We start from the raw sequence: 15,927 nt of genomic DNA, 5'->3' as shown, positions 1-15,927 counted from the left end.
TATTTTGCCATGTCAATACTGCTGTAGAAGGCACTGATATATTTTTTTTAATTGAATTTAAAGAAATTAACCATGAAGCTATAATTAGAGTAGTGTGATGATTTTTTAAAAGGTAGACAAATAGTCATCTCTCCAGCTACTCTGAAACATTTTTACTGTTACTGTTTTAATGGTCCTAACATTATTTCCTGATTTATTCCTTTGCAAGAAATAATATGAAACTTACAAAATGGACATTTAACATAGATTTGGGTTTGTCCTCCATTTCATTTTGCTCCATCCATCATTCTTTCCAACAGTCGTACTCTTTTGGTCTTGTACATTAGCTGTCAAAATTTTGATAGTACTAATGAGGAAACTGATGGCATTTATGGTCTCAGTCAAGACCATGCTTGGAGTATTTGCTGCAAACAGTCATAGTAAGAGTCCATTTCAAGAAGCATACTTTTTTTTTTTTCTTTCTTGCAAAGATTAGACCCTTTCATTTATGCTTTTCTGATACAGCATTTCATATTTTATTCTGGAAAGACAGCAGAGCATCACTGAAGTAACTCCTAACTCCAGTGGCAAGCGATAGACTCTGCTCTTGCGTAAGGTATAGCAAAATGAGACAGCTGCATTGAGCTCTGTGGTGGTATGTCAGTGCTGGAGCTGAGATTAAGCACTCATAGTTTTGGCTGCCATTCTGGGAAGTATCGAACTTGCTCCCAAAATATTCTTGGCACTCCTGCTTCATTTCTTCATAGAGTGTTTCTAAGAAACTGCAGGAGAGAATGATGTGAAAAGTAGAAGAGGTTTGTGCTGTGCATGAAGAAATGGAGCAATTTTAACCTCCAGTCACACTCTTTCAAAGGCCAGAATTCCCTGACAACAGCATCCCAGCTATTGTTTTTGTATTGATTTTTTAGTCTGTGAAAAGATGTGTACTTCCAATATTTTCTTAGGTTTTTGCATATGTGATCAAAAATAGCATTTTTGTGTGCAGGCTCCATAATTAAAAGTAGGTATCATGCACTGCATTTTAACCTATTTTCATAATCTGTGGAAGAATCCCTGCTGTGGTTTGCAGGTATTCTTATTGATGCTTTTACTTCTCATGGGTTACTAGGTTCATGTTGCATCATTACTTTGATTATAAAGCTGTTGGAAGTTTGTAAGCAGTTTAGCAGCAGCAATTCATTCTGCTCTGCATCAGTCCCAAATCTGTAGCCCTGGCAGGTGCAGGAGAGCCTCGGAGGCTTGGTCTCAAAGTAAACACCAGTCAGAACGTTGAGGGAACACTCACCTTTTGCCAAAGTTCTTGTGCAGCAGCCACTGGCCTTCTAGGCTAGGCAGCACACACATGAACACAAGCTTCTGTGCAGAAGACAGCTTAGGAAGGGTGCAAGATAGATCCCTGAGGCTGTAGAGTCAAAAGTACTGTTAATTTGTGAGCTGTCCTGGCCTGTGTTAAGCAAATCATCGGAGCTCCTCCAAGATTGTGGCCTGGAGCCCCTGCTGGGACAGGGGTTACCACTAGCTGGACGTGCCTGGGGCCGAGCCTCGACAGCCTCCCTGTGCTGCCTTCTCGTCAGGCTGTTGCAGCGTCATCATGCAGGTAGTGGGTGAGTGGCTTTTTGTCCTCCGCATGGGTTTTGTGTGTGTTTGAAAGTGAAGGCAAAACAGACATTTTGGGCAGTTCAAAAGCAAGTCACTGTTTTGGTTTGCTTGGTGCTGACAGTACTCTAGGCAAAATAATAAATGTTTGCACCTTCTCTGCCATGCTGTAACTGAGCATTCTCTGAACTGACACCAAACTCCAATAAAGAACGCAGGAGAAGTCTTCTGCTTACAGTTTCTCCCCCCAAAAGTGCGTGAACTTCAAGTCATCTTCCATTGTCCCTGCTCAGGATATATGGGAAACACCCGTGCAGTGAACTCTCTACACACGTACATATTCAAGGACAGTACAGGATGTAAGATCAGTCATAATTCATGCGTTGTACATAGCCTAGTTTCCCCTACGCAAACTGAAAAACTAGATTTTGTAGTGCTTAAGGAGCTATCTTTTGACATGGCATTAAATGGAAATAATAACAATGTTGTGCTGTAAAGAAATAACTTGAAAATTGTAACATCAAAATGAAATATTTTGTGCATTTTGTTTTTATTTAAATTATTTTAGTTAAAATATGCCACTTAGGAAAAAAACTGTTACATTAACTATTTTTTAAAATGCACTCTTCATAGTCTCATACCATAAATCAATATAATATATACACATATATAAGATGCCAAACATATACTAGTAGAATAGCTGCCATCTTCCGTTAGGCAAACAGAAAGTTTATATTTCCAAGTACTAAATGAAACAGAAAACTTTCCATTATTAAAAATATACATGGAGAAATCTTCTACCTATCCAACTTTTACTAATAGCATTCAAACTAACAAACTGCTTCCAATATTTAGAACTATTTAACTTGCACTAAGATTTATCTTTAAACTAAAAGCGTGCACTTTGTAATGTGAAATGCTTTTATGCGTAGTAACGAAGTATTCATGGCTAATTTAGTTTTGTACTTGCCATCTTACTTCTGGAAAGTTCTTCTTTCTCATTTTATCATTAGGTAGTAATTAGTATTCAAGGGAAATTGGTCTTAATATATTAAAATTGGTTTAGTGCCTTTAGACCTGTACCAAAGCCAATGTCTTATTGGAAAATGTAATTGGGGCCTCTGTGTATGTAATTAATTGTATAACAATTAAGAACTTTCATTAAGCAGTATATAGTACATTAAGTAATAAGGGGACATTTCTGCAATGGAGTTAACTTTATGTGTTGTTGTTTTATCAAGAAAATACAGAAAATTATTTTGTTCTCGAATATGATCTTCTTAAATATTTTAAGAAACTGCTACATGCAGCATTTCTGTACTGTGATATTACTGAGTAATTTTTACATATCTCTACTGCTTACAAGAGTCCCTTTTGGATAGGACTTACTGTTTCAGCTTTCTAACTTAAGTTCAGGCTCATGCTTCTGGTCCCTGCCGTTTTATTACTGCTCATCTCTTTCAGCATTTGAAAATCAGGAATTTCTGTTAGGAGAGCTGACCAAGTTACAGATGTAGCTCAGTATTTCCTAATAATTCAAGTATATGAACAAAAGTACAACCTCTACACTCAACCTGGTTTTAAAACACAGCTCTGCTGTTTCCAGACTGGAAAATATGTGAATTTTCTGAATGACCGTCAAATGGAGACTGTGAAATCAGTTCCATGACTGTGACTTCCAAAGCACCACAGTGGCCATCTTAAAGTGTAGGATTATGTAGTGCTTGATACTGCTTTTGCTTTTTATTCAATTTCTGCAGGCAGAAAGCACCGCTCATACTTTCTTAAGGTCTGTGATTTGACATTTTGTGTGACTGTGCTACACAAGCAGTCTGAGCAGAGATGAGAACAGGCCAGCCCTGGCTGGGAAGTCCCCTTCCTCCTCTGGATGGAGATGAGAGAGCTGATACGGATAAACAAACGGACACACAGCTGCACGGAATGCTTATGCCTGTATAGGATGTTCCTCTGTCCAGCACCATAAGTCCTCACAGTGTAACTTCATTTTTAGGGATTTCAAAACAATTTCTGTGAGAATAACATCAACTGCACAGTGTCTGCAGTTCTCTCCAGGAGATGTCTGAAAACACAGGCTCACCTGAACCAGGCCTACCTTACTGTTACCTGCGTTGCGCTTAGAATTCAGCACCGTGGGTCACCCTGCACTCTGCATGTACAGCCCCAGGCACGCCAGGCTGCTGGCAGGTGCTGCTGAGTACAAACTGTATGAATACAGCTCTTAATGAATAAAGGTGGTGGGAGGCTGGCCTCAGAAGGTGTCCTGGTGGCACCCATCGTAGTGCTGAAGCCTTGGTGGCTGTGCAGGGTGGGCAGGCAGCAGGCACTGGCTGTGCTGACCTGCAGGCAGCTCCTGTGCCCACCAGAGCTTCAGCCCCCTTCTGGCTCCAGGCACATGCTCTGCAGGCAGGGTGGATCTGTCAGGATGCTGGAAAATAAATCATGACAGTTCTTGTTTAGCTGTCATGTGTTGCTCTGTCCCTGGCTTGGGGACCAGCGGCAGAACCACACACTTCCTCTGGGCTGCTCTTTCTCTGCTCTCCCTTCATGGAGTTTCTACCCTGCTTCTCCAGTAATTAAACCCCTGTGATGGGCTCAGGGGGCTGCCTGCCTCTCAGCTGGGCTTTGCAGTTCAGGCAGGTTCTTACCTCAAGCCTTGTCTATCCCACAAACAACTTCAGCTTTTTTTGCTTTTTTTTTTTTTTTTTTCTTTCACAAAGTAAATCTTCTTTGATTAGGTAAGCTATTAGCAAAATGCAGAGGTCGTTACAAAGTGAATCTCCGTGTCCTCTGCAAGCCCTGATGTGAAGGAGTCTGTTTCTGGCATAGGGATCTGCTCCACCCAGGACAGAGTGGCCTCTGCCTTCAGAGCCGAATTGCTGGATCGGCTCTTGGGCTAAATAATAGTCCTGGAGCATCCACTTTACTTGATTGTCTTCCCAAGCAGAAGCTTTTACATTCAAAAGCCACAGTGTGATCTCCATTACAAATACCCTGACAGGCCTGTAAATATTTGACAGGTTTATTCACAGCTGCTTGCATGTGGAAAATATTTTTACGATTTTTCCCCCAATCAGCTGGTGGAGATGGCTCTTTTCTCCTTGCTGAATTCCGGCAGTCTCGCAGACATCCTCGCAGAGCTGCGGGGTGAGAGCAATATGCCAAGCTCTGCAGTCAGGTTTTTCCCTGCAGGGCATTTCTCTCTGTTGTTACTGATATTACTGCTATTATCCAGTGCACCCTCAGGGGTCTGAGTGTCTTGCCATCTTTAGACAGATGATCTGTTTTGATGGTGGAGTTCCTGGCTCCTCTCCCAAGAGCAGCAACTGTAGAAATTCTGTAAACCTGAATCCATTCACAAAGCTTCATAAAACAAAATCAGCAGAGGTTATGTGATACGCAGAGGATCTGAAATGCTTCCAGTGCAAAAGCCCACTGTTCAGCTTGCTTCAGCTGCAGCAGTTCATACTCCAGCAATTTTACACACTGCCAAGGTGTTCACGTTTTCAGTTGTGGTGACAGTTTTTTCCCCTGGATATGATCTGGCAGGTCGCTAATTTGCTTTCTAATACTTTTAATTTGGGTGTACGCAATCTGAGAAGACAGCCTCAGAAAAGCCATGTAAGGTGGACATTAAGCCTTCCATTTCAACAGTAACTAAATGCAGGCAGCGAGGTTAGGGACAGTTTGAGGCAAGCAGGGAACTGGGAATGCAGAGGCAGTGGAACCTGGCAGAGGTTTCTTGTGTGTCTTCATCTTTATCAAGTGATTTAAGAACATTTCACAGGAGATGTAGGGATGAGGTTAACATGTTCTTTCTGTTGTTTCTGAATTTCTGATTGCTGCCAGTTTAGTGCATCGGTTGGTGCTAAAGCTTCTTGTAATAGCACCGTACTTGAAAAACAGCAGTATAAAATACTGTCCGTTCTGGGAGAGGTGAGTCTCCATATCCCCCATTAAAACACGGGCTTGCTTTGGGAGATGACGGCAGGGAGCGCACAGTGCACCGCGGTGTTGGAAATGTCTCGGGAGAGGAGGCCTCTCCCTTTCATGGGGCAGCGTTTCGTTAGGGGCAGCATTAATTACCTGCCTGCACTCGCTGGGAGCGAAGCAGTGAGGGGGCTCCCCAGGGTTCCTCCCATACAGCCCTGCTGGCTGTGACCCTGCTGCACTATTTGGGTTCGTGACAGCTTCTGGGTGTCCCCTGTCACCTTGTCCCCACGTCCCCAGTTCGTAATCCCCCAGGGGTGCGGAGGTGCCCAGGCACCCAGCCACGAGCTGTGCAGTGTAACAGCCTGGTCCCGCTGCTCTGCGGTGCATGGCGCAGTGACACGGGCAGGCTGCCTCCTCCGAGCTGCACCGCGCTCGCCTCGGCCCCTCGTGACCCCCCCTCCACTCCCACCCATCGGGGGCAGGTTTGCTTTCAGCTGCAGGCAGCCTGTGCCGGTGCAGTGCTCCTGCCTTGCTGTCAGGCACTGCCACGCCACCGTGTTTCAAGATGCTTTTAAGTGCACCAAAAAGTTTGACATATCTCAGTGTATCTTTGAAGTACTGCAGCATGAGAGTTTGACATGATACATTATGATAATCCATAGTATAGAGACATTAACACAGGGGTCTTTGACAAAATACATTGTAATGTCTCTGAAGGAGCCATTACAATTTATCTTGTCATTCCGGAGCATAGAGTGGTTGCAATGTTAAGATGGCTCTGCATAAATTCACATGTAGACTGTTTCATTTGATTTTTGGAATTTTTTCAAGTCGAATGGCCCAGCCCAATTTGTCGCTTAACCCTTCTGTGTCCCCCCTTCCCCTAAGATGCGTTCCCGTCCGTGTTTCAGGAGCGGTGCTACGGGCAGCAAGGAGCACGCATCAATCTCGCCCGCTCTCCTGTGGGCAGGATGGAAAGCTTATGTGACTAATGTCTATGAAATGTGAATCTTCTGCTGTGTGCTTTCAACATGTATTTTGACTCATTTAACAGCAAATGCTAACCTTACTTTAATGCAGACATGAATGATATTTATCACAAGCAGTGACATTTGTTACTGAATTAGCAAATAGGAAAGGGAACACTCTTGGCAAGCTGGGAAAATGCTCGCTGCTCGGGTGGGTTTTTTTCTTCTCTCTCCTACGTTTGTCCTGCTTATGGCCATACCTTGACAGCTTCCCTCGCTGAAGCAAATGGCTTGTAGTTCTGAAACTCTAAATTGCCCTGTTAAAAGGGAGCCTGCTTCTGAATCAACAGCGGGGATTTGAGCCAAGTGCCAGGGTTTTCCTCCGCTGGGAGCTGTTGCTTTTCCCAGCAAGCAGTCTCTGTGCTGTTAGGGCCCAAATACAGAAACTCACCCCAGCTCAGCTGTGATCTGGGATCCCCCAGCGGGGCGGGGGTGTGCATCGACAGAGTGCAAGGTCGGTGCGGGAAGCGTTGGTGCTGAGGCTGCTCGGGCTGCCTGTCTTCAACAAGTTCTTAGCCTGCTGTGCTGCAGCTTTAAGACCTGTACTAAAATTCCATCATCTCATCTTCCCATTATTAAAATTTCAGCAAAATATAAAGTTTTCATTAATCTCCTGCAGCAAATTTAGTACTCCGAACTGGCAGTTGATTCAGCTTTTAGGACTACATTAGCTGGGATATTAAACAAAACGTGTCATTCTTCAGTATCTTCTCTAAGAAGCTAAATCAGTTTTCAAACATATTTATACCACTTTATCTAACAGCATCGGAATGATCATTTAGAGCTGAGATGCTTTATTAGCAGCTGGCATAGAAATTACTTTGTGCAAAATTATATATCACATTATAGTAATGTTTAAATTGGTGTTAATCCAACATCATAAAACGCAAAAAATCTTTAAAGCGTGTTATATTTTTTCAGTAATTGGTATTTGGGCTTAATGAGATGTTACCTTTTATAAAGCCGGTACCTGCAGTAGTAATGAGAATACTAATCAGTAAATAAAGCACAGCGTCTGTACCACGGGCCTGAGGCAAGTGGCAGGGGCAGTGCCACTGCGGTGGGGTGCCCGTGTTACACCCATATCGGGATGTGCTGAAATACAGGGAAATAGTAAAAGTGTGTGCGTTGAAGGTGCCTGAAAATCCTGCTGTGGCTGAGGACAGCGTGTGCCAGGCAGAGGGGCTGGTGCCACGGGTGTCTCGTGCCCTGTGAGAATCGGGCATCAGGGTGTTGCATTGCTTTTCAGGTGGGACGTGATTTGGTACTGCATTGTCTGTAATAAATTAGTGATTTTGTCTTTGGATGGAGGATGAGAGCTCCCTCCTCCCACAGACACGGGCCCTGAGCGTTTTCTTCTTTCCTAAACGAATCAGCCAGTCCTCACGGGGCAAACCTTACTGCAGGTGTGCACAGACAGCTGTACGCTAGCTGCATCGTATGCCATGTTTTAAACCTCTTGTTCATTATTGTTGGTGTATTTTGCAGGTTCAAGAGGAGAAGAGATCTCGGAGGAGGACCCCCAGATCGATATAGCTACAGTTCAGGATATGCTCAGTAGCCACCATTACAAGTCCTTCAAAGTCAGCATGATCCATAGGCTTCGATTCACCACTGATGTTCAGTTAGGTAAATCAATCCGTACTAAAGCGCTTAGGAAAATGGAGTGGTTCAAACCTTTGGCCATCTCTAATAGCTAACTGTCCATCTCAGACATTTTTAAAGCAGTCATTATTATGTTGGTCTATTTTATCATGGAGCACATCACTTGAATATGTTGCTAGCATTTCAGCAGTTAAAAAAATTGCTTTTAGTTGAAAACACTTCTGTATTTTTATTATCCGCCATCAGCTAGCACATGTTTCTTCTGAAAGAAGGCCATTACTTAATGACCCCATCTCTCTCTCTCTCTCTTTTTTTTTTTTTTTTTTTTATTATAAATCTGGGATTCCTAATAGAAAGCTTCTTGCCAACTGTTTTGTTATTTTTAAATAAGGCTATTCCAAATTAGGAATTAAGATGTTTTTTTCTTTTCTGAGACTGAAAATTTTAATGACCAGGTAGAAATTTGAGGTGAAACAAAGTACAAGTAGCATTCTCTGAAGGCTTTATACTGTCCTTATTAGCTTTCTGAATGCTTTTGAAAACCTGAAGGCCAAGGGATGACAGAATCTTGAATTATAAAAGCCCCATTACTGTTTTAAAATGATTGAATGGCTTTTTATCTTTGTGTTTAAATTGTGAAAATTTGATTAATGATGCATTGGTAGGTGACCTGTGACATTCCTGCAAATACCTTCCATAAAGAAATGATTCAGCAGTAAGATATTAAGTGCTGTAATGTTTACAAAATATGTTTATTTTTGATAATTCAGTAGAACTGCTAAATTTAAGCTATAGCATTATCTGTATTGTTGTCTTTACAATCTCTTTGTTCTTCCGTTCTTAAGCAGATATAAAAGTATATGTCTCCAAAATTTGCACGTAAGAGGCTTTCTAGTTTTATTGTGAACTGTCTTGTTAAGGAAGGATTTATATGCTGGTGTTGAAGCAGGACAGCACTGGGCATGTTTTCTGCTTTTGAGTAAACTATCTGGGTGTGATAGTTTGCTCGCAGTGAAGTTTGACTCACTGTATCTGGAATCTGTCAGAAATGAGAGCCTGAAAAGGTCATGACAGATCACTAAAGATAAATGGTTAAGGGAGAGTAGCTGTTAAATGAAACAAATGGCTTAACTTGTTTGGTAGTGAAGGAGCTGACCCTGTCCAGTAGTGTAAGGACCATAAAAATTCCCTTTTTATAAAATCCTGCAAACATGTATTTTTTTGTTGACAGTACAGTGACAATGGGATTTTTCTGTTCTAATTATTGTGTAAATATCAAAGAAATCCCAGCGAGGTATTCGAAGTTTGGGCAAATGGGCAGCATCAAAGCTTCTAAATAAAGTTGAAATAATTGTATATTGTTGTTTTTTCTCACGGATGTTTTTAAGATATTAAAGGAGCAATGCTGATAAAATAAACACTGAGGTGCTATTTGCAGTAGTGCTGCAGAGTGTCACCGTGTTAATCTTGTGCAAGTGACAGACTGCTCCATGCAATCTGAAATGTAAAATATATATATATATATATATATATATATATATATATATAAATTTCTCATCAGTAACTATGGTTTTGGAGATACTCTGTGTTGTTTTAGTGATGGTCAGTTACAGAGACTTTTCTCCGAGCAGTTTTGTGTGTCCTTAGTTCTATGTAGCAGCCGTGGCAAAGCGACAGTTTTTCTAGAGAATTTGATCTCATCGCCTTGCCCCCTCACTGGCAGCACTGATGGTCTGGTAGCAGCACAGGAATGTATTGGCTGTCTGGCTAGCCGTTTGATGGTTGTACTGAAAATATCCATGTGGTTTTGGGAAAAGAGTCCCAGTTTCATAGGCTGAACACAGAAGAACGTTTAAGTGCATGCAAATATTTACTTTATTTGAATAGGGTCTGTACTGTATTTTATTTTACTTGCACAGAACAAGTAGCAATAACGTGAGCTGTTTGTGAATTGGTGTTTGCATAGAGGTACTTTCTGAAATGTTTTTAGCTGTTTGAGTACTGTTTATTGAATTTGAGGCAAGATTTCCTGAAAATATCTGAATAAGCTCAGTTGTCTGTACACTGTGCTTAGCTCTTGGTAGAAAACAGAGATACGTAAATGACAAGGGGAGGAATGACCCTTTTGACTGATGTTTTTATTACAGCTGAAAGCTTTAGCCGTGGCAGTTTAAGGTCTGGGTTTTTATGTTTTAGCTAATGTTACGGTGTAATACACATACAGCAGTGTTCCCGACATCTTTACAAAGGCTCAGTCATGTTGTGAAGGCACAAGACGTATTTGCTTGTGTACTACATTAGCAAAACTAAAAGAAGCATGTTGTCTTGGAAAACTGCTGCCGGAAAGTATTTCAGAAGGGGCGGGGGACAGTTGCAGACCCCCACAAGGGAAGCAGGAACAGAGCAGTGTTACTGGACTACTACAGTGATGACATTTCTTTTGCTAAAATGAATGAATAAAAAAATAGTAGAGGAAGCATTTTTACTTGTTTTCTGAGTGTGACTAATTTGTGCTGTGATACCAAGACTGTAGAAGCCACATATATAATACTGTTTTGATTTTAGGTTTCAATGCATACAGATTGCAAAAACAATAACACAGAAAAGACAACATTCTTTGTCAATGTGCTCTTTGGATGTGTGTGAGCTTAAGCCAGTGATGTCGAGATACAGAAATAATGGATGAAGTATACAGCAACAATTTGCAGATAAAAATAATAGAAGTTAAAGTGTATTTTACATGATAAAAAAAAGATGAAAGAGGAGGAAGTCTGTTACATCTGAGATGGGTACAAAATCCATGCTTGGTGAAGTAGCCTCTGCAGAAAAGATTGATGCAATGGGGAGTGACCTTGGCTTGGAGCAGGAGCTGGTGATGTATGTATGAGCATCTCTCTGCTAAATGGACCCAGATTTGTAGCACTAATATACATGGAAGCCCAGAACCAAACTCAGGATGGCAATAAATCAACAGCCACTTTGGGTGTCATTTCTGGTTTATATTCCACTATTGTTCTATCACTTTAATTCATGTCACTATCATCTGTTCATCTGGAACAGTTTTATATAATTTTCCAGTGGAGTTACCTGACAAATCCTATCAAATTAACAAGGTGCATTAACAATATTGACTGACTGTGAATTCTGAAGTTACAGGACCGTACTATGAAAATTTTTAAAGGATATTTTCCGGGGTGATTTTTTTTTTTTTTAAGAAAGGTGTAGGGAACAAACCTCGCACACAAAGAATTTGCACATTTATTTTTAGAACTTGCTTTGACTTCTTTCATCGAGGAAATAAGAACATAAGAATTTTCCTTAAACTACAGAAAATCCCATTTTGAATAATTAGGCACTACAGTGAAACAATAAAGCTAATTTTAAATAATGTGTCCAAAATGAAATTGCAAACCAAAATGAGCTCCGGTTACAACATCAGCCAGCTCACATTACCTAGTTCTAACAGCCCTTGTATTAACTGGGCTCTTGATACAATGCTTAATTGAAATGTGATATCTTTGATGTGACGTATGTTTAATGACAGAGTGCATTCTTGGATTAATAGAACAGGGGAGGGAGTTGGTGGCATTATTATCACCTGTCTTAGCAGGCAGGGTTAAAACGAAGGTTACCTTGTGTGCAGTGGAACGGACTGCAGCAAGAAGGCTGCTGTAAGCAGGTGCTGCTTGCTGTCTGTATGCCTGGATTTTAGTTACATAAAGTACAAACGTGGTTTGCAGATTCTGCAGCAGTGACCAGACTTTAAGAAACATTGACTTAATTTTGGAGGGCTTGAGAGAGTTGTTTTGAGTGTGGCATCTTATGTTTGTTTTGTCACATCTCTTAAAAGTTAAATCATCAGCTCCTTTTAGTTTTCTTGTGCTTCAGACAAGCCAAATATAATGTATTGAAAAACACCATTGTCAAAAGCCTCAAGAGGGAAAGGTTCTCTCTGCCATTCTTCCAGAGGTGCAGAAGTGAAATTTAAATACTTTTTTTCCTGTGCTACTTCCTTTTTGCCGCTGCATCATGAGCTCCACCAGTAAGCCGTGACTTGAGAAATGTAATTATTTTTAAGGTTCCACATATCCTGGTGTAAAAAGCAGACTGAGAAGTTTGTTCAGCCATGTCAACAGACACTACGCAGTGAGCTTCTGTTCGCCAGTGCGGTGTAGCAGGACGTTTGCTTTGTACCACCGTGATGAGAACTGCTGTAAATTGCAGGGAGCATCCCGGGGCAGGTTCCAGCACACGGGTAGCTTTCAGCCTGCTCGTGCAGCATCCCACTGGAAAAACATTCCTTTCATGAGCTCGAGAGAGACATGCAGAGGGATAATAGGGTAGGAATTTTCTGCACTCCCTCACAAAAGGTCTGCTGTATGATTCTGCGCGTGGAAGCACGCCGTGTATCCAGGTCAGCCTACGCACAGCAGGAGCGAAGCCGGAGCCATCTGGGGAAGCCCGTGTTCAGAGACAGGGCCCGGTGCCCGTGCCAGGAGCTACTCAGATCCTCAGCTTGCTTTCAAAGCAGCCTAATTAGAGCTGGCTTTAGGATGCCAGCAGTGTAAAAACGCACAAGATCTCTGGGACTGGGCGCCTTTGTTTATGATTATCTGGTTAACACAAAGACAGTTCCTGTAACACCACAGATGTGTGTTGTCCTCTCGTATAGATTTTACAGTACAGGAGATAGAACAGTGACGTTGTGTGATAGTGTCTCCTACATATAATAGTGATGATGGAAAAAGTAGCAGTATCTTTGTATAAATCTTGCAGTTTGTGTAGCTGCTGTTTCCGGAGGAGCTCTGTGTGTGTTGAGAAAAATTTTTTCTGGGATGTTTTTTTTTCTCATTGGTATGCTTATTTCCAAGCAAGGCAGGGGAATAAAATGCAGATTATCAATGCACTTTGATAATCATTTGCTTTTGGTTTCAAAAGCTCCTGTGCTTTCAAAAAGCCCAAACGGGCAATATACCTTCATCCCGTTTATGATTTATAAAGTGTGTCAAATGACTGATACGAAATCACTTAAAAAGATCACTATTGTGGCTCTCTATCCTTTCTCATCTCAGGTATTTCTGGAGACAAGGTAGAGATAGACCCTGTTACTAATCAGAAGGCCAGCACTAAGTTTTGGATTAAGCAGAAACCCATTTCAATCGATTCTGAACTCCTCTGTGCCTGTGACCTTGCGGAAGAAAAAAGCCCAAGTGAGTAGTCCTTTTTATTTATGTTCTCTCTTCTCTCCCTCTCTGTATGTGCTAGATGCCCAAAGAATTATTGCTACCATGTCCTTTCCTTTTATAGGTGTATTTTATTCATTATAGGATGTTTTTAATCTGACTTGATTCTGTTGTAGAGAACATAACATAAACAGATACACATTTTATGAGTGTCCTTTAAATGCCGCTTGCAGCTAATGGCATCATTAAGAGTGTTTCTTGCCCACTATCAGTAGCTGCTAATATTGTCATACCAAGGAAACTGGTTTTTCCTAGCTGGTGTCTGGCCCCATAGCTCGGTAGTCAAATGTAGGTTTCCACATAATTGCTTTTTTTTTTTTTTTTTTTTTTTTTTTAATTTCTTAATATCTGGAGAGGTTTTAAACAATTTCTCAGACACAACTGAGGATCTGAGACATACAGTAAGTATCAGCACAGTCTCCATTTGCTTCACTCGTGGCTGCAGGATCAGCAGAATTACGACATGCCACGCTGGGAGTCCTGTTTCAGAACATTGCCCATGCCTGGGCAGCAGTGATAGCTAAACCAGCTGGAGGATGCGTTGGATGTCCCAGTTCAACCGGTCTCCAAAAAAAGGGGGAAAAGATTGCTACCTTCAGAGTACAACTAAAAAGCTGGTGCTTTTGCTTATTGTATCAGTGGAGTAATGAGAGTCTAAATTTGTAAAATTTGTTTTAAAAAAGCAGGGCACGGGCCTGAGGGGAATTGGGCAATGTCCCCCTGTGGTGTCAAAATGTAACTATCTCCTGTCAAAAAGTAACTGCAGTTCTAAAGCTCAGATGGATTTTATTACACTTGCACTTGTGCAGGGTAGAGATGCTAAATATTAAGTACTTATCTGCAAGGTGACGGAGAGGGAGAATTATGTGATACATATTTACAGAGGTAATGATCTGTTGGATTCTTTTGGAAGAGTAAATTTATGGCTGCCACAGATTTTATCAGCAATTATTGAACTATATCCTTCTCCCCTTCATTACCCCTTCCTATTTCCATGCTCTTAGTCCAGTCACTGCCTTCCTTTTCTGTCTCTCCAGCAAGTCTTTATGGTCCTTGGGAAGGCATGATTCTGGGGAAGGACATCGCTAGTGACCAGGCAGTCCAAATGTGTAACACTTGTCCTTACAGAGCTCCGAGGGAAGTGATCTAGCACAGCTCCATAACAGATAACTGGCAGTCAGCAAAGGCCACAGCAGAATCTGCAGTAGTACTTTTAAATACCTAAGTGCTTGATTTCCAGTTGCACCTCAGACCAATTTTTCTTATTAAAGGTGTAGTTTTGCACTTGTAACTACATCAACACCTCTGGTTTTGTGGCCATGTTTCGTTTCAATTGCAAATACTTGTGGTAAAATCGTGCCAACAAATGGGGCTGTGTTGGAAAATCCAGCCTCGAAAGTCAAGGTTTCCAGCTCACACTCCTGCTAACACACATACGTGAGACCTTCAGGCTGTCCTTGAATGCCTCTGGTGCTGTGTTGTGGAGGGGATGGGGGCTTGGCAGCCCCAGAGGCAGCCCCCACTCTTCTGGGAAAAGACCCTTGTATCCAAATGCAGTGACTGCCACCCCAGGGAGAAACAAGGGGCAGAACTTCAGCCCCAAGCGAAGTCTGCTGCCAGAAGGGCAGTGCCTTTCAGTGGAGACGATTAAATGAAGAATTGTGGTCACTTCTGAGAGGATTCTGACAGGTTATGACAAAGGCAATCTTTATGATACTGGGATTTTATTTACTTGTTTTCATGTGACCATTCATAAAGTTTTCATGTTAAGTAAGTGTTTGACGTAGTTTCAAAAGGAGAAAATAATTCCCCCTGAAATCCACTGGCCTCCTCCAGATTCACCAAAGATGTTCCAAAAGTCATTATTTTGGGTCAGTAGGAGAGATTCTTAATGTGACATCTCAGAATGATGCATTTTGGGGAACTCTTAACAGCAGATCGGTATCTCTTGAATTTTAAATGGAAAAAAGTTATTTTAGTAGCATAAAGGAATGAAACTCACTGTATTTCACAAGTTTTGTCTGTGATTTTTATCAGCATAGTGATATATGTTTGTAGCAGAGTTTACATCAAAAATTATTCCTGGATCTTTCTTGAATGAATTATTGCAAAGAAAGAGAGGCTGAGTGAAGATAAGGTGTTTGAGTTCTGCAATATATTTTGTTTCCATGTTTTTATCTCTTGTAACACAAACATGCTCCATTTCATCTTTCAGAAGTGTTCTGCACATGTAACAGGGCTTGTACAGTTACACTGGGGGAAAACAGAGTGTGTATTTTATTAAATGACTGCATTCCCCAGACGTTAGCGACTGGGGCTATACTAAAGTTGGGTGCTGCTGTGCTGTGCTGACATGCTGTGTTTCTGAAGAGCAGGGAAGGGGCTTCTGGAGCCTCCAGTTGTGGCTGGCCATGCTGTGTAGGGGCTGAGCAAGGGTCCTTGTGGAGGGCTGGTCACAGTACAGCTCAGTACAGCTGAAACTTCATGCAAAATTTGTTTACCTG

General features: G+C 41.6%; 1 protein-coding gene across 3 annotated transcripts in view; it reads left to right on the top strand.

Moving 5' to 3' along the window:
* MAPKAP1 (MAPK associated protein 1) overlaps nt 1–15,927 on the top strand; it is a 102,763-nt gene that overhangs the window by 74,608 nt on the left and 12,228 nt on the right. For all 3 annotated transcript variants that reach the window (XM_082775507.1, XM_082775505.1, XM_082775506.1), the window contains 2 exons: nt 8,064–8,204; nt 13,253–13,390. In XM_082775507.1, the coding sequence (XP_082631633.1) occupies nt 8,064–8,204; nt 13,253–13,390 (279 nt within the window). The remainder of the gene's footprint in view (nt 1–8,063; nt 8,205–13,252; nt 13,391–15,927) is intronic.

The sequence above is a fragment of the Aythya marila genome (genome assembly GCF_965140915.1).
Source record: "Aythya marila genome assembly, chromosome: 19".
Lineage (NCBI taxonomy): Eukaryota > Metazoa > Chordata > Aves > Anseriformes > Anatidae > Aythya > Aythya marila.
This window is presented reverse-complemented; position numbering and strand designations above follow the sequence as displayed.